Here is a 26589-nt window from a genome sequence, read left to right as displayed (position 1 = left end):
GGAACTTTGCTAGTAGGAAAAGGAAGTGAGTATTCCTTTGTATAAGGCAATGGCCATGCCTTGAGTACTTTATACAAGTTTCGAGGCCTCATTTTAGGAAGGATGTAGAATTGATAGAACAACTACAAAAAAGGGTAACAAGATTGGTGAGGGGGAACGAAGGGATCCTCTTACCAAGAAAGGCTTAAGTTCTGCAAATTGCAGCGCCTGGAGAGTAGGCACCTGCGATGTGATCTGATCGAGGTGTATTAAGGCCTTGAATGAGCAGGCTCAATGCTGATGGTTTTCTTCCTCTTGCTCAGATTGCTCACCTTAGGGGGCATAAATTGAAATTGGGAAAAGGCAGTTGTAGAACAGATGTGCAGAATGTTGCCTTTAGCCAGCAGGTAGTTGATTGCTAGAACAAACTTCCATCTGTCATTGTGGAAGTTTGATGGCCTAAATAAATTCAAGGAAGGGGGAAAAAATTTTTTATTTTTTTTGAACTGATGCTATATAAGCTTGCTTTCTTGCATCATATGCATTTACTAATGCTAATATTATTACATCAAAAAAAAGAAATAACAATGGTTTTTTGACTTTTATGAATTTTTTTCTCTGATTTTTTATATTTTTTTTCAATTTTAAAAAAAAAATTCTGCTTTGATTTTTGACAGTTATTTTACTCTTAATTTTTGGAAACTAAGATGTGCATTTATATACAAATGTGTTCATTTTTATGAATTTTTTATTAAATTTCACGATGAAACTCTGTTCCCAGAGACACCCCTGGCAGAAAATTTGCTGCTTTCATAGCTGCTTTCAATTATTAATCACATGAGAGATGCAATTGCCAAGTGACGGTATAGCCAGGATTATTATGAAATTTGTATTGCAGTTATGCTATACACTCCTTGATGGAATTTATGAAGGACTGTGCTGCAAAATTCTATCTCCAAATTGTATTGCATGTAATTGTTCTGTTTTCAGTGGATGGAAAGATTAACCAACTTGCTATTTTACTGTATTACATACTTCTAACTTACAGGTGAGATTCTTCCATATTTTATGGGTGCCTCCGTAGCCAGGTGGGAAGGAGCAGTAATGCGTATCACATGCTTCTTGATTAGACCGGGGTTCGAGCCCGTCACCACCAAATACGGAAGATGCGGAAAGGTCAGGGAATGACCACCGCATATCCGGAGCAATATGGCCTTAGTTGCTAATGCTCCTAAAAACCAAATAACAACAACAACAACAGCTCCTAAAAACCAAAACAACAACAACAATCTTCCATTTTTTATGTTCAAATTTATTTTCATTCATTCTTTCCTGATTAAAAGTCTTAAAGGCCTGCCAATTTCTGGTGATACATGTTTAATTTGGAACTTAATAATATATATATATATATATATATATATATATATATATATATCCATGTTAGGCGAAGAATTATTTATAAATTTTAAAATCATAGATAACTTAAGGTTATTAATAAAATCATATATATATATATATGTGTATACAGGGTGTCTCAAAAATATTGGTACAAATGTTTAGGAGAGGTAGGTAACATCTAAAGGAATGTGAATCGCATAGGAACCCATAACCGGAAACGTCACTGTAAGTCGGTACACGACGCTGTTCATCAGTTCGCGAGAGGGAAAATTTCTGGTTTACTCATTCAAGCAGTAGTCACTGCACGAAGAGCATGCATCGATATACGAACTGTGAGCTGGCAGACATGCACCTAGTGTATGGATTAGCAGAGGGCAATGGACGAGCTGCTCAACGAATTTATGGAGAATGCTTCCCAGACAGACATGTACCGGACCACCGTTTGTTGGCACCTGTGCATCAAAATTTGTGCGATTATGGGTCATTTAGAGGTAACAGGAGTAGTGCGGGCAGACCACGTTTGACGCGAACTCCCGCCATGGAAGAAAGTGTGTTGAATGCTGTCCAGAATAATCGTACTACCAGCCCATGTGTCGTTGCCTCTGCCTTACGAGTGTCTCGTTGCAGTGTACAGCTGGAAGTAGCCAAAAGAGGCTTATATTATAGATTTAAAAAGGGCATATCCACAGAATTTCTGGGGATAGCCCTTGATACAACCAATACCTTCAATGATGAAAGAAAAAGAATAGCCACAAAGCTCCACGAGCTATGGCAAACAAAGTGGGAGCAGGAAACCAGAGGTCTGGTCACCAAACGGTTTCTGCCACTGGTGTCAATGGTTAGCCCAAAGCCACCTAAGTGGTATGACCCTGGACTTTTTACAACATTTATATTGACAGGGCACGGCTCCCTAAAGGCGAAACTAACCTCCTTAGGCCTGACCGATGACCCAAACTGCACCTGTGGCGAAAGTGAAGACTGGGCACACATTCTCTATGAATGTATAATATATGACATCCCCAGAACAGAGCTAATAGCACAGATTGGTCCCCTTCCCAGGGGAGAAGAACATCTCTTCATCATAGAAGAGCAAAATTATAAAGCTTTTACATCTTTCACACAGAAAGTTTTCGAAATGCGCAGAGCAATTTCAGCCCCCCAGCAATTAAACAATAATCAATAGTAAAATTGCCCAAGTTTCCCACCACGCCCAGATGATGACTTAAAAACTGTTAGGATAGCAGTATTCTGCACCCTGACAGAAACCTGACATAACAAAACTCCCCATGACTACCATGCCATGTGTAGGAACCTGGGGCCCCAAACCAATGTAGGGGAGGGGGATGGGAATGCATGCAGAGAAAGTGAATGGGAGTGAGCAGACGAGCAAATGTAATTGGCCGAAAGAATACAAAGCTAAAAATAACTTACATTACTTTATATATACTGTACCAACAAACATTTACAAACCACATAAACACTATCACTGCATTCTCCCCTGGCCTGCAAAAAAAAAAAAAAAAAAACCTTGCAGCTAGGCCTGCACCACAACTGAAGAATAACAGTAAGTTGCGGTGCCCAGAGAGTGCAGTGCAGAAAGAAAGAGTCGAATAAATGAGATGAGAACTAGAAGAATGAATAAAAGTGCAAGCGTGAGAGAAAAGAACACAAATGCTAAGTTAAGTACACACTAACCCTGGTTTTAATTAGTATTTAAATTTACGCTACCCATCATTGCATCCCCTCCTGGTGTGTGAGAAAAAGATGAATGAGTCGAGTGAAAAAAAAAAAAAAAAAAAAAATTTATAAAATAAGAAAAAAGTATAAAAAAAAAAAATAATAAAATAAATAAATAAAAAAAATTATAAAATGAGAAAAAAAGTATAAAAAAAAAATAAATAATAAAAAAAAAAATTATAAAATAAGAAAAAAGTATAAAAAAAAAAAAAAAAAAGAATGCAAGTAGAGTGAGAATGCACATTCCGAATGAAGTAAATGTGTGCGTCTCCCCCCCTTCACCTGGTAGATTCCCCACTGCCAGCTAACATATCCCACCCCCAGAGCGGGATGGGCAGCTGGACCTTCATACCGGATTCGACACTCCTTGGACAAGACACCGACGAAGACATTCTGCGGCTTTGCTGCCAACACGCCATTGGCGATCCGAACTGGGTACTCTAACCTGGTTCCCTTTAAAACCCCATCCCCAGGCAGGGAATGGAGGAGATGGACCTCTGTCTCCTCTCCTCCCTGCCTACCCCCCATATTTCGCCTGGTGGGGCTCGTCTCCACTGACCTCTTTGGGGATGCCTACTCTATCCGTCCCTATTCTTCTATCTGTTTCCTCCCCAGTCTTCAATCTCCCCCCCCCCTCACTAAATCGACCGAGTACACCCCTTAACAATGCCGCCAAATTATAACCAACGTCTAAATTCTACCGGTTTTATGCAAATCTCTAAGATATCTAACACTATCAGCTTTTATCTAGCGTTACATGTCTAAATTTAATAACATCAAAATTTTGCCCGACCTATTTGGCCTTTAACACATCTCTTTAGTGTTCAACCCTAACCAGCGATTTCCTAACAGCAATCCCATTAAGCATTAATGTCAAATGCATAAACTTTTATTTTATTTTATTTATTTATTTTTTATTTATTATTTTTATTTTATTTTTTTTTTAAATAGGCCCTAGCCACTGAAATCCCAGGAAACTAGGTGGCAGGACCTGCCAGAGCAAATTGTTGTGATACTGGATACACCCGGCTAGCCTCCACGTGGCAGGGTATGGGCAACGTCGGGCCCCACTAGGGGCCTGGCGGCCAATAAGCCGGATAAACAATGGGCACAACATATCACACTGCACAGACACGACCCACACACTTTCAAGTCTCTGGCTTGACAGTGTACTGCCCTCGATACAGCGAAACACACGCGGAGATGGGAGAAATCCCAGGTGCCGTCTGACACGAACATACCTTATACCTTATATACCTTGTGCAGTGTACAGCGTGTCTGGCACGATGATTCCTTACACCCCTTTCATCTCCAAAGGGTCCAGTTACTGCTCCCCCAAGTTCGTCCTGCACGTGTGGCTTTTGCGCAGTGGTTTCTCCAAGAAAGTGTTCAAGACTTGAATTTTTCAGCCTATGTTTTGGTCACGGATGAGGCTTATTTCACGCGGGAAAGCTTATTCAATCAGCACAATGCTCATGTGTGGGCTCACGACAATCCACACGGTGTGCACCCCCATGCGACACAACATCGCTTTGCAATAAATGTGTGGGCAGGTATGGTCGGTGACTGCTTAGTCGACCCATACCTGTTACCATCCGGCATGAACTCCGCTAAATATCGGATCTTTCTTGAACAAGTTCTACCAGGGTTACTTGACGATGTTCCAGCAAATGTGAGACGCAACATTTGGTTTCAACATGACGGGGCTCATGACCATTTTAACAGGCGTTTTGGGTGTCGATGGATTGGCCGTTGTTAACCCATTGCCTGGCCCCCACGCTCACCTGATTTATCAAGCCTTGATTTCTTTCTGTGGGGACCCTCAAATCTATCGTGTATGAATCGCCTGTGGAGACGGAAATGGATCTCGTGGCTAGACTCAGCTGTGCTGCTGCTACTGTCAAAGAAACTCCAGGTCTGTTCGACCGTGTCCACCAGTCTATGCTGCGTCGGTGTCACACATGCATCGTGTCTCATGGTGGAACCTTCGAGCATCTGTTGTAACATCATGAAATGCATCCATCTCATACTCCATTATTAATATTATGTCAAATAAATGTTTGCCACTAATTACTGTCTTGTATCATTTCTGCTTCTTGTGCCTCTGCTACTACTTTCCCGTGACGTTTCCAGTTATGGGTTCCTATGCGATTCACATTCCTTTAGATGTTACCTACCTCCCCTAAACGTTTGTACCAATATTTTTGAGACACCCTGTATATATATGCTTAAATATTATTTGAAAAAAGTTGTGTGAAGCATTTCTTTAAAATGTGGGAAAATCTCATGATCTCTGACCTAAACCAGCTGTGTCACATACAATTTTGTTACCAGCACAAATGATCAAACATATTTCAATAAGTGAAATTGCCAGAACAAGATATTATGTAGATTAGGCAGATATCTGTCTATCAGTATTTATATTCACTTAGGACTAGAGACACAAGTTTAGCTGATAAAACCATTTAAAAAACCACAGCTTCAATGAAAACTGGCAAAATGACATTTTTCTGGGTTTATTCTTCTAATCACTATGTATAGTCAATTGTTAAAGTAAGTATATTGATTTATAATAAAAGTAATCATGATCAAAATCATTATTACTTGAACACACGAAATATTTAAAAAAATCAAGACACATAGAATGCATTTCTTCACATGGTAATATAAACAGCTACTCTGTATATCTATAGAAACACTGAAATAAAGTTAAACAATAAAAAAAATTTTAAAAAGGCAAAAAAAACCCCTTTTATTTAACTTATTCAGTCATGGCTAAGGAGCCGAAAAGTTAAGACATGATGAATCTTCAGAGTTAGACTCATTAAAAGCTCCTTACAAGCTTTAGCCTTGCATTTTACACTTGACACACTTCTTTTTTTTTTTTTTTTTTTTTTTTGTTTATGCCCTATACCTGGCAGATGCAAGAAATAGACGCATGAGACTCTAAATTCTCCGACAGCTTTAATTTCAGTCAGTGCAGCACTCAGATGCACACACTTTCTTCTTTTTACCAGTTTTTTTAAGGGCCATGATGATACACTGAAAGTGAGGTTATAATAAACAGAGCACAGATGAATGCTCGTTAATATAATTTTTTTTTTTTTTTTTGCTGGTGCAACAAAAGCTTTGCACTCTGTGGCTAATGATAATAATAATAGCAAGCATATCCATAAACAGATTGAGATGCATGCCATCAGCTGCTATGGCTTGTAAATTCCCAGTTTTCTCTATCTTGTGAGCATTTAGAATACACGGTGTCTCAAAAAATTTACACATACTTTGATGGGCAATAAATTCTATGTTTATTTATTTAATGCTAATCTAATAATTTAATTACATAGAGCAAATATTTAGATATATGGCACATCATCTTAAATGTTTGAACTGTTCACCGTTGGCTTCCAGGTACATCTTTGCTGACATTTTTGAACAACTGAACTGCAAACATCCATCAACGTCACTCTAGAGATCGTTGCACATTTTTCTTCAGAACAATGTGCAACGATCTTTACGGTAACCCCACAAGTAAAAGTCAAGTGCAGTTAAGTCAGGTTAACATGACGGTTTTTAACACTACATCTTCGTCCAATCGATCTGGAAAAGTTTCATTAAGATAGATCCTGACATCACGAAAAAAATGTGGAAGTGCCCCACCTTGTTGAAAATAAGTCTTTGTCCTCATACAGCTGATGCATTGCGGACACAATTGATGTCTGAAGCATGTTGAAGTACAGATCTTGGTGACTGTTCTGTCAGAAAAAAAATTATCGAGCCAAACCTTTGGATGAGAAAACACCGTACTGTCGTGCCTGGTAAATTTACATGGTGTTCCACACAAGCATGTGGATTATTGGTAGATCAGTATGTGCAGTTGTCGTGATTGATTGTGCCATTTAACTTGAAGGTAACTTCATCAGGTCAAACAATCTTGTTAACAAACTGTGCCTCATCTACTTTTGTCTAAAACCACAAATCTCAATTTGGCGATCGGCATCATCTTCATTCAAGGCATGTGCCAATCTTGAAATATAACATTTTCACCTTGCATGTTTTGAAAATTGATGAACACCGCTTGTCTTGCTGATTCCTCTTTCATGAACATATTGTCTTTAGGTTTTCTTGGTGATTGTGCAAGTTGTTGTAAGACGACAGTTGGCATTTCAGGGATCGTAGGTATTCCAGGTCATTTTTATTCGCATGTCTTTCTTTTAGCATTGGCTTCTGATTTATTTTGATGCATGAAATGGTCACTCGTGTTAGAGGTTCTGTTGCAAATTTGCATCTCTGCTGTCTTTGGACTTCTGATACATTTTCAAATTTCCAGTACTAGCCCAGCACAAATTTATATTTGCTCAAATGTAAGCTGTTGGTTCTTCATTTTGGCATAAACTTTTAATGGGGGGGGGGGGTATCGATTTATGGATTTTAAAAGGTTGTATGCATTGTATCTACTGTGTAACTAAATTATTAGATTAGCATTAAATAAATAAACATGGAATTTATTGACCATCAAAGTATATATACATTTTCTTGAGACATCCTGTATATTCTATTACCAGTAAAAAATTTTTAATATTTAAAGCTGAAGTCTGTTAAGTCAGCAAAATTAAGGGTTTACTGTTTCCTGATACTTGTGTAACTGCCTATTAGTCCCATAGCTAATTTGCTGCCAGACAATTCTTTTTCTTTCCCAAAAGTTGAACAACCATCTGCTAGACATTTCTGGTCTAAAGTCCAAGATTGAGCGAAAAGCAAAAGATTTAGCAACAGTTTTAAAGATAGAAAGCATTGGAGCAAATAACGGATGGATGTTACATTATCTAGAAAGAAAAAGAAACAGAGTAGTGGGAGTAATAGTGCAGATACAGGCAACAGAAAAATCACCAGTCTGTTTTAGATTTGCAGATTGGGATGATATTACTATCAGCATTAGTTGAGGCATATGATGCAAGACAGCAAGCTTATACAGCATCACCCAAAAAAAAAAAAAAAAAACCTTCCCATTTCACTCACCTAGTCACTCCAAAGTCTAGTTCAGCCTTAAATTTATTTAAGTTATCAACTTCCACAATAACAGATGGAAGTCTGTTCCAGCAATCAACTACCCGCTGGCTAAATGCAAACTTCTGCACATCTGTTCTGCCGACCGGGCTAGCCTGGTGGGTAAAGCGCCTGCCTGGCAACCCAAAGGTCGCGGGTTCGAATCCCGCCTCGGGCTTGGATCAAAGTACTGCAAAAAACCTTGGGAGGTGCACTATGGCCACAGAAGCCGATGCGCCAATAACTACCAAAAAAAAAAAAAAAAACATCTGTTCTACAACTGTCTTTCCTCAACCAATGAATCTATGCCCCCTCACGTTCATAATCTGAGCAAGCGGAAGAGTCCCATCAGTTTGAGCTTTCTCAAACCATTCAAGGCCTTATACACCTCAATCAGATCACCTTGCAGGTGCCTAATCTCCAGACATGCAATTTGCAGAACTTAAGCCTTTCTTGGTAACAGCAACCCTTTGTTCCATTCACCAGTCTCATTGCCCTTCTCTCCAGCAACTCTACATCCTTCCTGAAATGTGGCCTCCAGACCTGTATGCAGCACTCAAGGTGTGGCCTGACCATTGCCTTATACAAAGGAATAATCACCTCCTAGTCTCTGCTAGCAAAATTCCTATATATCATTGACAAGACTCCATGACCTGCTCTGGCAGTCTGTCTGCACTGCACAATTACCCCCAGGTCTTTTTCATTCTCCACTTCCCCGAGTGTAGTACTGCATAATTGGTATGTTTCTCTTCGGTTACTGCCCATATGCAGTTCTTTGCATTTGTCAATGTTAAACTTCAGTTGCCACTTCTCAGGCCATCTGCCTAACTTTTCTAGATCTGTTTCAGTAGCATACTGTCTATAACAACCCTTCCAACCTTTGTATAATCTGAAAACTTGGACATTAAGCGTGATATACTTTCATCGATATCATTGATAAATACACAGAACAACAAAGGGCCCCATCACCGAACTCTGGGGGACTCCACTAGTAACATTAATCCACAAAGAATAGTGTCCGTATATTACCACTCTCTGTTGTCCCCACTCACCCATTCCTTTATCCATTGTGGCAACGTGCATTTAATGCCATACTGCTCCAATTTGTACAGCAGCTTTCTATCAACAGTATCAAAAGCCTTCCTGAAATCCAAGTATATGATATCAAAATTATTTTTTGCATCCAGTTCCTTTGTGACCACATCGCAGTATGCAATGAAATTGGTCAGGCAAGAGCTTCCCTTAACAAACCCGTGCTCCGTCTAAACTGTTACTGCTGTCTTCTCTAGATGATCCTGCGATGCTTCTTTAACCAGTGACTCCATTAATTTCTCTGGAACAGAAGTTAAACTAACAGATCTGTAATTATTTTTGTCACCCTTTGATGAACCCCCTTTGTGAATTGGGGATATTGTTCAAGTATTATTTTAAATTCATCCACTTATACCTCTAGCTGAAATTTTTGATATTCATTGATTAGACCAAGTGTCTTGACCTCCTTGGTCATCCTCTGTCTCCATGATTTCCTCCCCCGAAGCTGCATTAAATAGTAGAAGTTTGAAAAAAACATGTTATTTGGAAAATTGCACCAGTACTAGCACCCTTTTAAAATTGCCTGATGAATTATATAGAGCAGTGTTTTTCAACCTTCAGTAGACTATTGAGCCCAACAAAGTATTACCTAATGTAGATGTAGCACCTGAAGAAATATATATATATATTTTTATTTACGTTATATAATCGGCACTTACTGTATTTATATACAATAAGTGCCGGTTATAGTGATCACATTTGTAAATTGACCTTTTAATTCTAATAAATGGCAATTCTAATAAGCAAAAATTGATAAATATTATCCAGAGGCTATAAAGATAAGATATAAAGCACAAATTTACACTTTATTACCAAAGGTTTTTACCAATTAAATGATATGTGAAAATCGGAAGAATATTATCCACAGATTAGCAAAATAAAAATAAATTTATAAATTTATATTGTGAAAATATCATAATGTGAACCCAATAACATTTTTTTTTTTTTTTTTTTTTTTTTTTTATATATTCATTCCCAAGTCCTTGGAAGTTAAATTTCGCTATATTACTAGAGCTATTTATCTCTCTTAAAGGTCATATAATGGAAATTGCACTACCCTTTCATCGTTATCATATGTTCCCGTCATAAGAATAAATTTTGAAAGCCTTTGTGATATTTTTCTAAAGCACATCTCTGGAGGTCATGACAAAAAAAACAATAAAACAATTTGCACTTTCTGGTTTATTGGGCTTTTCTGTTAGCGCAGTCTATTATAAACAGGTAGTAAACTCTATCTTATTGCATTTGCGACAACTGGAATTCTGTTGGTTTTTACATGGCAGTATTATGGTGAAATGTGTTCCCCTTCATTGAAATTTTCAATCATATAAAAAACAAATTTTCAGAAATTTCTCTTCATTCCTATTTACATATTACAATGATGAAGGGACCAATAGAAAGTGCAAGTGCTGGCAGTGCCAGGAAATGAAACAAAATTGATTTAGAAATGAAAATGATTAAGAAGTATGAAGCAGGACAAAGTTTGTCATCTATTGCAAGGGAATTAGGTCTTATTACTTAAACAGTGAATACTATTTTAAAGGACAGTGCACATATAAAACAGCATGTCAAAGGATCAACGCACTTAAGATGAACAGTGATTACAAAACAGTGTTCAGGTGCTGTATCGAAGATGGAAAAGCTATTAATAATATGAATGGAAAATCAGATTCAGAAGCAAGTGCTGCTGAGTCCAATGGCCATTCAAGCAAAAGCAGGAAGTATTTATGAAAATATTAAGGATAAGTATGGCGAACCCCCACCAAGTTCGTGGCAAGCAATGGGTGGTTTAATAGGTTCAAGCATCATACTGATTTCCAAAACATTAAAGTATATGGTGAAATCACCAGTGCTGATTCTGCAGCTGCAGTGAAATTTTGTGATGTGTTGGAAAAAATTATTCATGGAAGCTATTCAACACAGCAAATTTTTAATGTTGACAAGGCTGGCGCTGTATTGGAAAAAAAAATGCCAGATTGAACATACAATGCCAAAAAGGAAAACACAGTGTCAGGTTTCAAGGCTTCAAAAGATAGAGCCACGCTCTTGCTTGGGGCTAATGCAGCAGGAGATTACAGATTAATACCACTGCTTGTGAACCATTCTGGAAATCCTCATGCATTTAAGGGCATCAATAAAGCCACCCTACCCATGCATTTCCAATAGAACCAGAGAGCATAGATAACAATGTCTCTCTTTGAGGATTGGTTTAAATGCTGCTTCATTCCTGAGGTTGAAAAATATTGTAAAGACAACGATGTTCCTTTCAAGGTTTTGCTTCTATTAGATAATGCTTCTGAACATCCTTCACATCTAGATGATTTCAATTTGAACGTGAGAGTCACATTTCTACTGCCAAACACAACCACTCATCCAACCTATGGATCAGGGTGTTATTTTGAATTTATAAGGCATACTATTTGCACACAACATTTGCTCAGGCATTGTCTGCAGTAGACGGTGAGAAAAATTTTACATTAAGAGACTTTTGGAAATCTTACAATATTTATACATCTTAAACATTAATAAGACCTGGGCAGAAATTATTAAAAGTTGTTTGTTTAAATGGCACATGGAAGAAAATATGCCCGCAGCACATAAAAGGCTTCAAAGGGTTTGAAAAATACTAATCATATGAAGAGGTTACAGATAAGATTGTAAAGGTTGCAGAGCTACTTCAGTTGGAGTTGTTGCCAAAGACGTGGAGGAGTTAATAAATGAAGAAGAGGAGGAATTATCTAACGAAGAACTTATTGACTTGCAAGCAGCGATAGTGAAAGGAGAAAATGCTGACGAAGCTGAAGATGAATGAAATGAGGAACCGAGACGCTTCATTACCAAAGAGATGGCAATGGCAAGGCTTGAGAAGATGGATCCTGACAGCGAACAATTCTTAATAGTTAACAGTGGGGTGAATGATATGCTTGCTTGCTACAAAGAAATCTACGATGAAAAGAAAAAAGCCACTGTCCAGTCATCCATTAATATGTTCTTTTGTAAGGTTGAGCGGCCGACCCCTTATAAATCTCCACAGCCCTCAACCTCCGCAGTGGCATACTTATCAGCTGAAGACGTCGATTCTGGCAATGATGCTTGAGGGATAAAGCTTACTGATGTTATGCCTGTCTCCTCTCTTTCTTTGTAATTCTATAATTTTGAAATTTTTTAAATTGCACGCTTTTGTAATTTTTCCTGCGCATGAGATAAATTGAATAAACACAAATAATTCTATTCACATGTTCGTTGAGCATTTCTTTTTTGATTCAATCAATTCAGCGAGTGCTGCACAAACATGGGGGAAATTCCAACTTACATAGAATTCCGTGGAACTCAACCCTTACGTTAATCGGGGAGTGACTGTATATTTATAGATTTTTCAATATTGTATTAACAGTCTATATTCATGATAACTTGCACCAGTTTCTTCAAAAGTTCTCCTCAGGGCAGCTATAGCTTCACGAGTTTGCTGTTTTGTAACTGGAATTCGTTCGCATTCATCCTCATTTTCCTCCTCCTCCTTGATGAAATTATCAGTAGCAGACTGGGCAATTTCTTCATCTGTTAAAGCTGTAGTAATTTGTAGATCATCTTTTATGTCCACTCAATCATTAAACTCCCGTTCACCCATGTCTTCAGGCTTTTCGACATGATCAGTATCGTGACTTAGTTGACCATCATGAATAATTAATCCACATTTTTTGAAACAGTTGCTAATGCAGGTTTCGGAAACTTCATTCCAGGCACTCATTTTCGTATGAAGTGCATCTAGAACAGTTATCTGCTTTGCAATATCGGATGATGTTCCCAAACTTTCATCTGTAGACCGGATGATTCTTCACCTCATATCTGAAACGTCTTAAAAGTTTTTATTATTCCCTGGTCGAGAGGTTCAATCAGTGACATGGTATTTGAAGGTAGAAAAACTAATTCAATGTTTTTGAAAGTCAGCTTTGGATGAGCTGGGAAGTCCAAAACCAATTCAATTTTTTTGTTTTTCTTATTCAATTGCAAATCCCATTTGTGAAGATAATCTTAAAATAAAGAAGCTGTCATACAAGCATTGGCATTATTGGCATATTCATCAGGCAGCTGTTTTACTCCTTTAAAACATCTAAGTGATTTACCTTGCCTATAACTAATGGCTTCATTTTGACTGTTCCCGTCATGTTGCATGATTGCAAGAACTGTAATCCTGTCCTTTGATCGCTTCTGTCACCACAGAAGCGATCAAAGCCGGGGGAGATGTACTGCTTCGCCGACTACACTCACTCCTCAAAACCATCTGGTGCACTGAACAAATTCCGCTAACATGGAGGAAAGCCATTATCGTACTGATCCACAAGAAAGGTGATAACCGGGACTGCAAGAACTACCGTGGCATCAGTCTCCTTTCCATCATCGGAAAGGTCTTTATGAAGATCATCCAGTCAAGACTGCAAAAACATCGCGAGCAAACCAGTCGAGAAGAACAGGCAGGATTTAGACCCGGGCGAGGATACTGTGATCAAATCTTTGCCATTCGTCAGCTGATGGAGGAGAGGATCCGGTGTGGACAGCGAACCGTCATTGTTTTCATTGACTTTAAGTCTGCTTTCGACTGTGTCCACCGGCCTGCCTTATGGAAACTACTAGAGGTTGAACATGTACCTCGAAAAGTCATCACACTCCTCCAAACTGCATACAACGGTTTAACCAGCCAGGTGCACATCCAGAACGATTTATCTGAGGAATTTGCCATCCAAACTGGAGTCCGCCAAGGGGATGTAGCCTCCCCGTTGCTTTTCAACATCGTGGTCGACGCCATTATGAGGCAAGCATTCAGAAACAGACAGGGCATACAATATGACAAGGATCACTATGTGACTGACCTGATGTTTGCTGATGATAGTGCTATCCTTGCCGGTAACGACACTGAAGCCACGGACATCCTCTACGACATTGCCCGCATTGCCCGGCCATACGGTTTGAAGATCAATGCTGATAAGACAAAGGCCCTGACAACAGATGGGTCGCAAGCCACCATCTATCTCGAAGGCGTCCAGATCGAGCAAGTGCAGGACTTTAAATACCTTGGGTCGCTGGTCCAGGAGAAGAAAGTTGCATCCACCATGGAAATCCACAGCAGAATTGGACAGGCGGCCACTGCGTTCGCCTCGCTCAAATGGTGTCTGTGGAAGAGGACCAACATTTCCACAAAGACTAAAATCCGACTCTTCCGGACTTTGATCCTGCCCATTCTTCTTTACGGATCGGAAACATGGATTTGTCTCAAGTTAGATTTGAACAAACTTGAGGTATTCCAAATGCGATGCCTGCGGCAGATCTTGGGCATCTCTCTTCGCGACCGCATCACTAATGATACCATCCGTGCCAGATGCCAACAGCAACCAACCATTGCCGACCAAATCCAGAAGCGAAGGCTTAGATGGTTTGGCCACGTATGTAGAATGGGCACGAATAGAATACCATCCACACTCCTTTGGAGACAACGACCCACCCAATGGAGCATCCAACGGACCGCGCCTAGGAAAACGTGGGCCAAGCAAGTGGAAAATGACTTGAAGAGCCGACGTCTCGACCTTAACCAGGCTAGGATTGACGCCATGGATCGTAAGGTATGGAAGAACATCACAGAGCAAGTCCGAAACCCTGCGGCACCTACAGCAGCATACTGGTTGCGTGGCCAACCGCCTCCCCCAGCTGCCAGCTAAGGACCGAAGAAGAAGAAGAATCCTGTCCTTAATCTTTTTTGAGGAATTTTATCAAAATCGTGCAATGGTCTGGGGTAGCCCTGTAGTACAACCCTGTTTCATCCATATTAAAAATGTCTTCAGGATTATAAGTGCATAACACAGTTTGCCAAGAGGATTTCAACCAGATATCAGCTTCAGAACCATCGGAATCTTGTTTTTCTCTGTGAAGTTATTTGTAAACAATATCATGCTTCTCCTTACATCTTGTCAGCCATCCGTCAGTCGGCTTCATGTAGTTTTTCAATAAAATCATTAGATTTTTGATGAAGAATGGTGCATTAAATGAGATAGCCTGTTTGAACCAAACAAACAGAGCCTCATCCACCGTTTGGCATTTCCCTTCATGCTTCTGTTTTCTGGTTTCACTAGTATGACGTAATTTTAATAAAGATGGAATCTATCCAGTTATATTAAAGGAGGCAGCAAAGGAAGTAAGCAAACCCTTAGCCATAATTATGAGAGCTTCCTTGGACTCAGGGGAGGTACCCATGGACTGGAGATGTGCAAATGTGACCCCAATTCACAAAGCAGGATCAAAGGCTGACACAAGTAATTATAGACCTGTGAGTTTAACTTCTGTTCCCGGAAAATTAATGGAGGCACTGGTTAAAGAAGCACTGCAGGATCATCTAGACAAGACTTCAGTTATAGCTCAGGCACAGCATGGTTTTGTTAAGGGGAAGTCTTGCCTGACCAATTTGATTGGATACTATGATGCAGTCACAAAAGAACTGGATGCAGGGAATAACTTTGATATTATATACTTGGATCTTAGAAAGGCTTTTGATACTGTTGCACATGGAAGACTGCTGCACAAATTGGAGCAGTGTGGCATTGGAGGCAAATTGCTGCTATGGATAAAGGGGTGGTTGAGGGGGAGAAGACAGAGAGTGGTAATCAATGGACACTGCTCATCGTGGACTAATGTTATTAGTGGAGTCCCTCAGGGTTCAGTATTGGGTCCTTTATTGTTTTCTGTATTTATAAATGATATCGATGATGGTATATCAAGCTTAATGTCCAAGTTTGCAGACGATACGAAGGTTGGCAGGGTTGTCAAGGACACTACTGACACTATGCTGCTGCAACAGGATCTGGAAAGGTTGAGCAGATGGACTGAGAGGTGGCAAATGAAGTTTAACATTGACAAATGTAAAGTACTACATATGGGAAACAGCAACCCCAGAGCAACGTATCAACTCTGTGGTACTACACTGACAGTGGTAGAGAATGAAAGGGACCTGGGGGTGGTTGTGGAGCCAGATATGAAGTTCTCTGGGCAGTGCAGATGGGCTGCAAGAGTAGCTCATGGTGTATTGTCAATGATATATAGGAATTTTTCTAGCAGGGATAAGGAGGTGATTATTCCCTTGTATAAGGCAATGGTCAGGCCACACCTAGAGTACTGTATACAGGCCTGGAGACCTCATTTCAAGAAGGATGTAGAGCTGCTGGAACGAGTACAGAGAAGGGTAACAAGATTAGTGAATGGAACAAAGGGGTGCTCTTACGAAGAAAGGCTTAAGTTTTGCGAATTACAGTGTCTGGAGACTAGGCACCAGCGAGGTGATCTGATAGATGTGTACAAAGCCTTGAATGGTTTGAGCATGCTCAATGCTGATGGGATTCTTCCTCTTGCTCAGAATAATCACCTGAGAGGGCATAAATTCAAATTGGGGAAAGACAGATGTAGGATAGATGTGCGGAAATTTGCTTTTAGCCAGCGGGTGGTTGGTAGGTGGAACAGACTTCCATCCCTCGTTGTGGAAGTTGATAGCCTAAATAAGTTTAAGGCTTGGCTGGACAGGTATTTCGAACGAACAGAGGGGTGAAGTGGAAGTGGTTATTTTTTATTTATTTATTTTACTTTAATTTTTTTGGCTGATGCTGCATAAGCTTGTTTTCTTGCATCAAATGCCTCTACTAATGCTAATGCTAAAGATGACTGAGGCGCTACTAATTTTACTGCCGTTTCCCTTTGAGATGTTATTGCCTAAGTTAAGTTTAATTTATTGTATGTTTCTGTAATTCTTAACTTATCTTTTACACTCAAATTCACTCCCTTTCTGTTCACGAACTTTTTTTTTTTTTTTGGTAGTAAAATTTAAAACACAGTAAAAAAGATGAGCATCAATCAATAACAAAGCACATGGCACACACAAATTGGAACTAACATGACACACGCAAGTGAGATGAAGTTTAGATATATATAAATGAAGAGCAGATTTCAGCGAAGGGAAAACACATTTCGCTATAGTGAAAACAGAATTCCAGCTATCGGTATTATCGCAAATGCAATAAGATCGAGTTTACTACCTGTTTATTGCACTAACAGAATTGCATTAACAGAAAAGCCCAGTAAATGGGAAACTGCAAATTTTATGGTCGTGACCTCCAGAAATGTGCTTTAGAAAAATATCACAGAGGCATTCAAAATTGATTCTTCTAACTGAAAATGTGATTCTAGTAAACAGTGAAAGTGTAGGGCATTTTATTGATTTGAATCTTCAAAATTTGATTCTATAAAGTGGCTGATTCTAATAACCAGTGATCACTATAACCAGCCCATACTGTATTATATTAACATAAAAATGATCCAGAAAATGAACTAAATTAGATCTCGCTCATATTTACACAGACAGTGCTTATAAATAAATCATGTAAAAATTTATTCTGCAGAACAGAATCCCAAGTGATGAGTATTCACAGCGTATCAGTTGAAAAACGCTAATATAGAGCACTGAATTATGGTTCAGGAGAATATTTTGAGCATCTCTGCTAGTTTAACATGAAAGTTTTAAGCATTATTTTTATTTCTTTATTTTGTTCATGTCAACTCCAGATGATTCTTTACACTGAGTAGTTTAAATCCTTTTAGTAATGAAACGAGTGTTCTCTTAGGATATTTACCTTTCTCTTAAAAGAATATCACCCTTTAAACGTGCATTTGTAATTTATAAGTTAATTATTAATAAGTAAATATAAATTCATAAGGCATAATACATTACAAATTTAAATTTACTTGAAATTTAAGAATATCCTTCAGTGAAATCACCATTCTTTGTTCGTAATAGTAAATTGTAATGAATGGCATCGATTTAATTTAAATTTGTAATGTATTATGCCTTGTGCATTTATTTTAACTTAGTAATTATTACTATGTACACCCTTTGCCATCTCTTATTGTGGAGTTATACTTCATTTCTGGGTTGGCATGATTGCAGAACCAGGGTACCTGTCCATCCACCGACAATAGGCCAACAAGTCTTGAAATGGTGCCGTTTGGGTGGTGGTATCCGCTGAGAATAAGTAACAATGGTCTTCTCCATTGGTGAAGCGTTACTTATTCGAGGTAGTGCAATACATGGTAACTCGTTGTGAAGGTAGTCACAATATGAGATACAATTATATTGATGCCACTCATTACAATTTACTGTTACAAACAAAGAATGGTGTATTTCACTGAATGTTCAATAGTTAATTATTAATGAATATTAAAGTCTGTACTGACCAATTCTTGAATCCCATTTTTTGGGTCTTTATAGGATGATGGAGAATTTATTGGGAAGCTTTCGAAATTAGTGAATGGGATGGGTACGGCTCTGTTGAACAGTTGGACAAAGTAAGTATCTTTTTGAGTGTTTAAATAAAACTTTTATATACACTTTCATATTTTTTCCCTCAATATTATAATTACCCTTCAGCTCTTGAATGAATCAAATTACTATTCTATGAAGGATTTTTTTGTTATCCTAAAAATTTTACTATATAGGAAGTTCCAAAGTTTTCCTTCAACCCTTACAGTTATATAGCCTTTGTCATTTAGAAAAGATGGTACAGGTAACTGTATAGGAACATAACTACTAAATATAAAATTGACATATCCAAGAAGAGAAGAGATAAATGGGACTTAGAATAAAGAAGGCTCTTTTTAATTTCAGTAGAAAAGAATATCATAAATTTAATGTGTAAGAAAGTTAATTTCCATTGTAAAGGAGATTGGCCTGCTTCATGTTGGTTAGTTATTTACAGAATTCACAGTTTTGATATTACAGAATCTTGAATTTGAGATTTTCTGATCTTTTCTCAAATATCATTGGTAAAGTAAAAGGATTTTGCTTTGTGATGACTGGAAGACTTGTGCTATGGTGCGGTCAAGAATAGACTGAAATAAAATTATTTCTACAGTGTTGTTACAATTTAAAGCTATTGCAGTCAAATGTAGAAACTATACATTAGACTGCAATAGCTGTTCTGCAAATAAAAACTACCAGCTATAAAATCAGTTATCAGTAATCAAATCTAAGCTGCATTTATGTGAATTGCAATAAATAGATGAAGCAGGCATCAATGTACAGAAATCAAACTTTTATTTATAAATTAATCAGGCTCAGTAAAATCGGTTATTAAAAAATACAGTCAAGATATAAACGAAAACTGAGTACCAAGCAGTTTTTGTGATTAATTGGTCCTCTGCAACTTGTATTAGGTCCCTTGTATGATAAGCACTTCTGTGTTTTTAACACCCAGTTATTTCATTTAAGTAGAAGCAATATTTTGCTTTATCTTATTATTTATTTTTTTTTTTTTTCTGCTTGTGCTGCAAAAGCCTAGGGGGTTCTTATTAATACTAATACAATGAATAAAAGTCCAGAAAATAAAAATAAAAAAAAAACTTTATTTATTATTATTTTTTTTAATTAATTTTTTTTAAATAAGCATTAATTTTAATCACAACTTTAGTCACCAAGTGGCATCTTCTAAATCATAGGAAAAAGATATTTCTGACCAGGTTACCCAACTTTTCTTTTTTACTCACTGTATATGCAGTCAGTGAATACACTTATCCTTTGCAGCTCAGATATATTTGATGAATGCTGCCAGTCCTCCTAAAATGGTGTAAAGATGTTAGTGTCGTTATGGAATTTAACATAAAAATACAACTGCTTTGATGTAAGTACATTGATCTGTGCATTAGAAAAAATAACAGCTAAAGTTTTATTGTGGGGCCTCAATTTACATAGCTATAAGTTCAATAAGACCCCCGTATCTGTGAGGAATACGTTCCAAGACTTACCGTGGATGGCTAAAACCGCGGATATAAGCGAACACCTGCTGATCCCATATATAACGTGATTTTCTTGTATATACATACGTATAATAAAGTTTAATTAATAAATTAAACACACAGTAAGACATTACCAACATTACATACGGTAATAATAAAGTACAGCAGACTCAAGATTCACCGGGATTGAATTAACCGGGACACTTCAAGACTCCAAATTAAAAAATATATATATATATATATATCAACCAGAAATCATAAAATTCAAGTAATAATTAGAATAGGTATAAACATTTATTTTGCAAGTCATAAATAAGTGACAAGAACCGGCGTTATAAGTCACCATTGGGAGAATAGTGTACCTATTCTCCCAATAGTGCAACCCCCACTATCTACCGCTCAAAAAAAAAAAAAAAGAGATTAAATGTTTAGTTTGATTTAGTGCATTGTGTCAATTGTTGTGTTCAGTCACGCTGCAACAGGATAAATTTTGTTTTGTTATTTATGTCAGGAATGTCAGAATTTTTTTTTTTTTTTTTTATTATAGTAACTGTGTATATATATATATATATATATATATACACAGTAAACCCCCCCGCTATTCGCGGGGGTTACATTCCTGAGAAATGTCGCGAATACTGAGTTATGGCTCCCATAGTAATAAAGGGGTTCTGTTCCAAAGTATATAAGAAAAACTAGTCTAAAATTTTGTCTATGTATGTATTATATGTACCTTCATAATATGGCTATTTACATAGACAGTACATAGTGAAATGCAAGCATATGACATCGAAATGAAAATAAGAAACAATTTAATATTAAATGTAATATTTATTAGAAATTTCAAACAAATCTTTCAAACCAGCGCCTTCGCTAGCAAAATAACTTATCCCGCCAGTGCTATCACCAGTTTCGCTAAAGTGTTGATAAAGGAGTTTTGCTTTTTCACGAATGATGAGTGAATTTAACGGAATTTTATTTTGAGTTCGGTCTTCTATCCACAGATTTAAAGCTTTTTCCATTTTTTCTAATTTAACATCACGAGTTATAGAGCAAATTTTTTAAGCAATTAGCGCGTTTTCACAGACACCATGGCGGATTTTTTCTTCCGATTTTTTGATCGATCGTACCGTTGACCCACTGAGGAGACACTTTCACCATTAGAAATTTTGTCTAATAACTCAATTTTGTTCGCTAATGTTATCACCTTCTTTGATATTTTCACATGTCCCTTGTTGTTCGTAGCCATGTTTTAGTACGGGTTAGAAAGAACTCGTCCACAATAAAGTCACTTTCTTCCGTTAACACACTCAAAAAAGTCTGTTTTAAACTGCAAAACGGTAGATTTGTCACTTTTGTAGCATATCAATTTATAAATTGATAAATTTATTCAATTTATAAGCGTATAAATTAAAAGCAAACTACGAAACCTTCCACGACAAACGCATAACACATACTGAACAAGGATTAGCGAGAAACATCCACGCTCGCGATTTTGTCATCCCTCTCCCCCCACCCACTGAGCGCTGTTTTGACAGGGAAAGATAATTTTAGCCACATCCATGTTTTTTTATGGTGGAAAATATTCATGGCCTTTTAAAATTCACATTTTTTTTTAGGTTTCATTTTATATTAAATCAGCGATCGCGAATACGCGAAACCGCGAATACAGATACCGCAAATAGCGGGGTTTACTGTATATATATATATATATATATATATATATATTTTTTTTTTTTTTTTTTGTTTTTTTTTGTTTAGAAATCGCAAAAATGATGGGCAAATGCAAGAGTTGTGCTTTCAAATTAAACAAAAACTTGAAATTATTCAAAAGTTTGAAAACAGTGTATCCGTTAAATCTATAGAGAACCATTATAATGTTGGTGACCAAACCATATACACAACATTGTAAAAAATAAAGAGAAGCTATTCGGTTTAAAATCGACATCGTAAAAAATAAAGGGAAGAATCGTATTGGACTTGAGTAGTATGTGTTAAGTTTTTTTGTTTTATTTTTTTTTCCGTGGTTAACCGTGGGTAACTGAATCAGCAGATACCAAATCAGCGGATACAGGGGCATAACTGTATTTCCAAAAGTCTTGTCAATATAACAATAACAGTTCTAATGCAAGTAATGAATTTATAAACAATAGAGGAAACATGATCCCACGACACATTTATCATCCCTGTTTCCCTTTTTTTGACCCAGAAATGTGCTTTAGTAAAATGTGAGATGTTAAATGTGTGTCTGTGCCTTTACAGTGTTGTTTATTCAGTTGCTACATGTGCGCAGCTTTGTTTGTGTATGAAGCATGCCTCCTCATTTTGTAATTGTGCTTTATTCCCTACAAATTACTTAAAAGATGTGAAAAGGAAGTGTCCTGGTGAAGACACTACAGATTGAGAGAGAAAAAGAAAAACAATATCGATAAACAGAGGCAGACCGGGTCAAAAATTCTTACCCGGGAAAATTTGTAGTGGCCTCATACAATGGTTTATGGCCAAAATCACACTGGCCTCCAGCCCACCAGGGTTTCCCAGGTAAGGTTTATGGCCAGTTTGCCTCTGTCGATAGAGAAAAAATATGAAATTGTGAAACGCTTTGAGCGAAATGAAAGACCATGTGATATTGCACGTGCTACAAGCCTAAATGAGGCAACGCCGAGAATTAGAAATAATGCAGAGAAAATAAAAACAACTTTCATAGCAGGAACAACTCAAAGCGTAATTAAAATCCATTAGATCAAGACACAAAGAATTGGAAGAGATGGAACAGCTGTCATCTGTTTGAATAGAAGATCAAACAAAGAACAAGTTTGCTTATGATAGAAGCAAAAGCATTATCTATATTTTATTACATAAATAATCGTAATAAAATACGTATTTTATTATGATTATTTATTGTGTTTGGTAATGTTTTGGTTACAAATGTGTGTTCAACCTTGGGTGGTCGGTACCTAACCCTATTTTTCCCATAGGGCCTGTTGTTTATATTGTGCAATTTTCCATTGCACAAGGGCTTCTAGGAAAACAACTATCGTGCTATATGAAGACTGACTGTATAGCAAATTAAGCTGATTGCCTTCACTAGCTTTAAAACAGTTTAATGAATAATAAATTCTATATTAACCTGTTTTCTTAAATGTTTATGAAATCAAGTCAAGACTAATTTGGCTTGCAAAAAAGAAAAAAAAAAAAACAGAATCTTCACTCAACTTAAAATTAAGTGGTGAATCTATTTTAAATTTAGTTCCTTGTTTGTTTAGTACTCTGTACCTGGTTAAAATTTGTCAAATCTGTAGGAAAACTAGAAAAAATAAATGAAGAAGAGAAAAAGTTAGTTTTATGAGTTGGAAGTTGAACATTGAAGAATAGATGTTGGCTATTTGGACTAGTTTTGTGGAATTACAAATGCAAATTCAAAGTAATGGTACACCTGTGGAAATATCTATAGAAAAGGCATGCAGCAGAAACAATATCTGTGGATCATGAACTGACTGCCTCTTTTGGATAGAATCTAGGAGCTTAAGAGAGATTCATTTGGGGCACCCAAGATGTGGGAACTGTATTTTGTGGTAGGGTGGATTTGAGATTTGGAGAACTGTTTAGAAGAAAAGTAACCCTGAGAGTAAGAAAAGATAACCTAGTTTTTTTTTTTAGGTGCTTCTGTAGCCAGGTGGGAAGGAGCAGCAGTGCATAGCACATGCTTCTTGATTAGACCGGGGTTCGAGCCCGTCACCACCAAATACGGAGGATGCGGAAAGGTCAGGGAATGACCACCGCATATCCTGGAGTAATATGGCCTTAGTTGCTAATGCTCTTAAAAACCAAATAACAAACAACCTAGTTTTTTCAATGCAGAGGAGGCAATATTTGTGATGTGCTTATGCCAAAATGGCTAAAGTCAGGGTTATTAAAAAAAAATGATTTTGTTTAGAAATTTGAGTGTTATTGAAAATAAGCATGGGAGTAGTAGACTTTTCAATTTTTTTGCAAGAAGTAAGGACTGTTTAGAAGAATCGAAAATATCCACGTTTTCCTCATCTCAGTAGAGAATTACTTGGAGATTGGCATTTAAGGAATTGGGGTAGATATTTGAAGTTTTCCAGGCGGTACTAATACATCTTACTAATTTTCGTAAACTCCGAATTGAACCTCCTAGTTCATATAAAACATCTAAGTACACCATCCTGAAAATCCTAAATATCCTCAGCAATATTTGTTGTCATGAGCACCTGTTCATCAAGTATTGTGATATAATTAGATTATGGTGGACATTTGCTAGATAAAAGGTCCTAAAATGGCTCATCTAGCTTCATTGGAACAGATATGAATTTCGTTGGGAACCTGTCACACATCACCAATTCAGAATCCGTAACTGAAGCTTTTGAGCTCTCACTCACTTTTTTCCTAGATTGTACAATATTATGTTTAAATTTAGGAACCCTTCTAAAGCATACATGTCATCTGTGCAGCTGCCAGCTCTCTCGATTTACAATAGAGGATCAGTCTCTTTTTTTTTTTTTTTTACTCGATTTGGCCCCCTTTCTATTTCACCATTGTTGCATAGTTGGCTAAAAAGTTTCTCCATTTTTCTTTTTCAAAGTTAAAACTACATTAAAATTGGAATTTTTTAAAAATTTTGCAAATTTCTGCTTATTTTCTGTAATGAATTGGATGTCAGGTGTGCTAGTCTACATTTCAAAATAAAAACATGGTATAATGTTGTTTTTTGTTATGTTGTTATGTGCAGTCACCTTCAATTTGTGCAGGGGTTCCATTCCTGTTTACAAAAAAAAAAAAAAAATTGAAAAAAAATTACCTTTATTCACAAATTTTTTTTTTTTTTAACATTTTACTATTTTTTTCATTCGTAAAAAAATTATGCTTGGTGATCTTGATGCTGTTTTGCTATGAAAAACTTGCAACAGTAACTGGTGCTTTTTGGAAAAAATTAGTTAAAATTGTTTGCTTAGCAGCATGCTGTTTTTATCTGTATAATCCTTCATAAGGAGTAATAATAAACTACAAAATTTTAAACTCCTCTCCAAATTAGGATCCATATCCAGAGATTCTTGGCTCAGTTTGATTAAAAACTTGGCTAGTCCTTTTCAATTTTTTGTGTGTTGCTACCTCTGCATCCTCTATTTTTTATTTGTTTCATCATTTTGTTATCTTCACATTGTGATAAAATATTGTCCACTGATAACTGTTCTCTATGAGCTTCAAGAACTTCTATAATATCTGTCAGTTCCAGGTCTTCAAATTCCTCTCTACTAATCATTTTTCCAGTTCTCACAATCTAAACTACCTCTCACATTTCAACCATGACTTCTATGATGCAGCTTTCTGGCTACAACTTTTTCCAGGCTGCTTTCATTGTTGATTTCTTAAGTTCATCCCAGGAAAACTTAATATTTTTTACAGCATCAAGAATGCTATAATTCCACCAATAATCATGAATTGAAGGACGGTTTGTTCCATCAGCAGCTTCCACCAATTATGAAAAAAGATCTTCATAAGCAATAGAGTTTAAAGGTGGCTGTTAATGCCTTTATTCATTGGCTGAATTAACAAAATTGTATTCTCTGGAAAAAAGGTAACCCTCACATTTGGGTGCAGATCAGATAAATGTGTAGGATGACTGGGCACATTGTCAAGAATATGCAAGATTTTTGAATGTTATGCTTCTCTTCAGATAATATTTTTCTGCTTCTATGCAAAGGTAATTTAAAAACCAATCTTTGAAGATTTTAGTTGTCATCCAGGCTTTATTGCTTGATTTCCAGTGAACTGGTAAGGTGCTTTTTGATATTCCTTTAAGCACAAGAATTTTCTGATATATAAATTAGAAGCAGTTTGCACTTAGTCACTTCTACATTGCCACTTAAAAAAAAGTATTCACCTGTCTTTTTAAAGTTTGAAACCTTGTTCAAAAGTTTCAAAAGAAGAGGTTCTTCTCTCTTCTTTTGAAATGAATGTTTGGCTTGACATGCGCTTCCAAAATAAGTGAGTCTCATCATCATTAAACCCTTGACTTTCTAGATAGCCCTCATTCGCAATAATATCCTATAAAGTTTTCAGATATAAGGAAGCAGCTTCCATATCAGCACAGGCTGCTTCACCCATTAATTTTAGATTACGAAGGTTTTTGCATTAGCAGTGGCAAATGATGCAAGAAAGAAAGCTTATACAGTGTCAGCCAAAAAAAAAAAAAAAAAAAAAAAAAAACACCTCCCATTTCACCTATTCATTCCCTCCAGTAGTTTGATTAGTCCTGCTGTGAATTTATTTAAACTATCAGCTTCCCCAACAACAACAACAACAGATTGAAGTTTGTTCCAACACTCAACCACCCGTTCGCCAAAGTTCCACACATCTATTCTGCAACCATCCTTCCTCAATTTGAATTTGTGTCCCCTCATGTGCATGGTTTGATCAAGAGGAAGAATCCCATCAGCATTGAGCTTGCTCAATCCATTCAAAGCCTTAAGCACCTCAATCAGATTACCTCGCAGG

General features: G+C 37.1%; 1 protein-coding gene across 2 annotated transcripts in view; it reads left to right on the top strand.

The window, feature by feature from the left end:
- The window catches only part of LOC150076170 (exportin-T-like), a 408083-nt gene that overhangs the window by 114160 nt on the left and 267334 nt on the right, over positions 1 to 26589 (top strand). For both annotated transcript variants that reach the window (XM_090387100.1, XM_090387099.1), the window contains exon 9: positions 18548 to 18624. In XM_090387100.1, the coding sequence (XP_090243226.1) occupies positions 18548 to 18624 (77 nt within the window). The remainder of the gene's footprint in view (positions 1 to 18547; positions 18625 to 26589) is intronic.

This window comes from Mastigoproctus giganteus, chromosome 13 (assembly GCF_048544385.1).
Source record: "Mastigoproctus giganteus isolate SK-2022 chromosome 13, ASM4854438v1, whole genome shotgun sequence".
Lineage (NCBI taxonomy): Eukaryota > Metazoa > Arthropoda > Arachnida > Uropygi > Thelyphonidae > Mastigoproctus > Mastigoproctus giganteus.
This window is presented reverse-complemented; position numbering and strand designations above follow the sequence as displayed.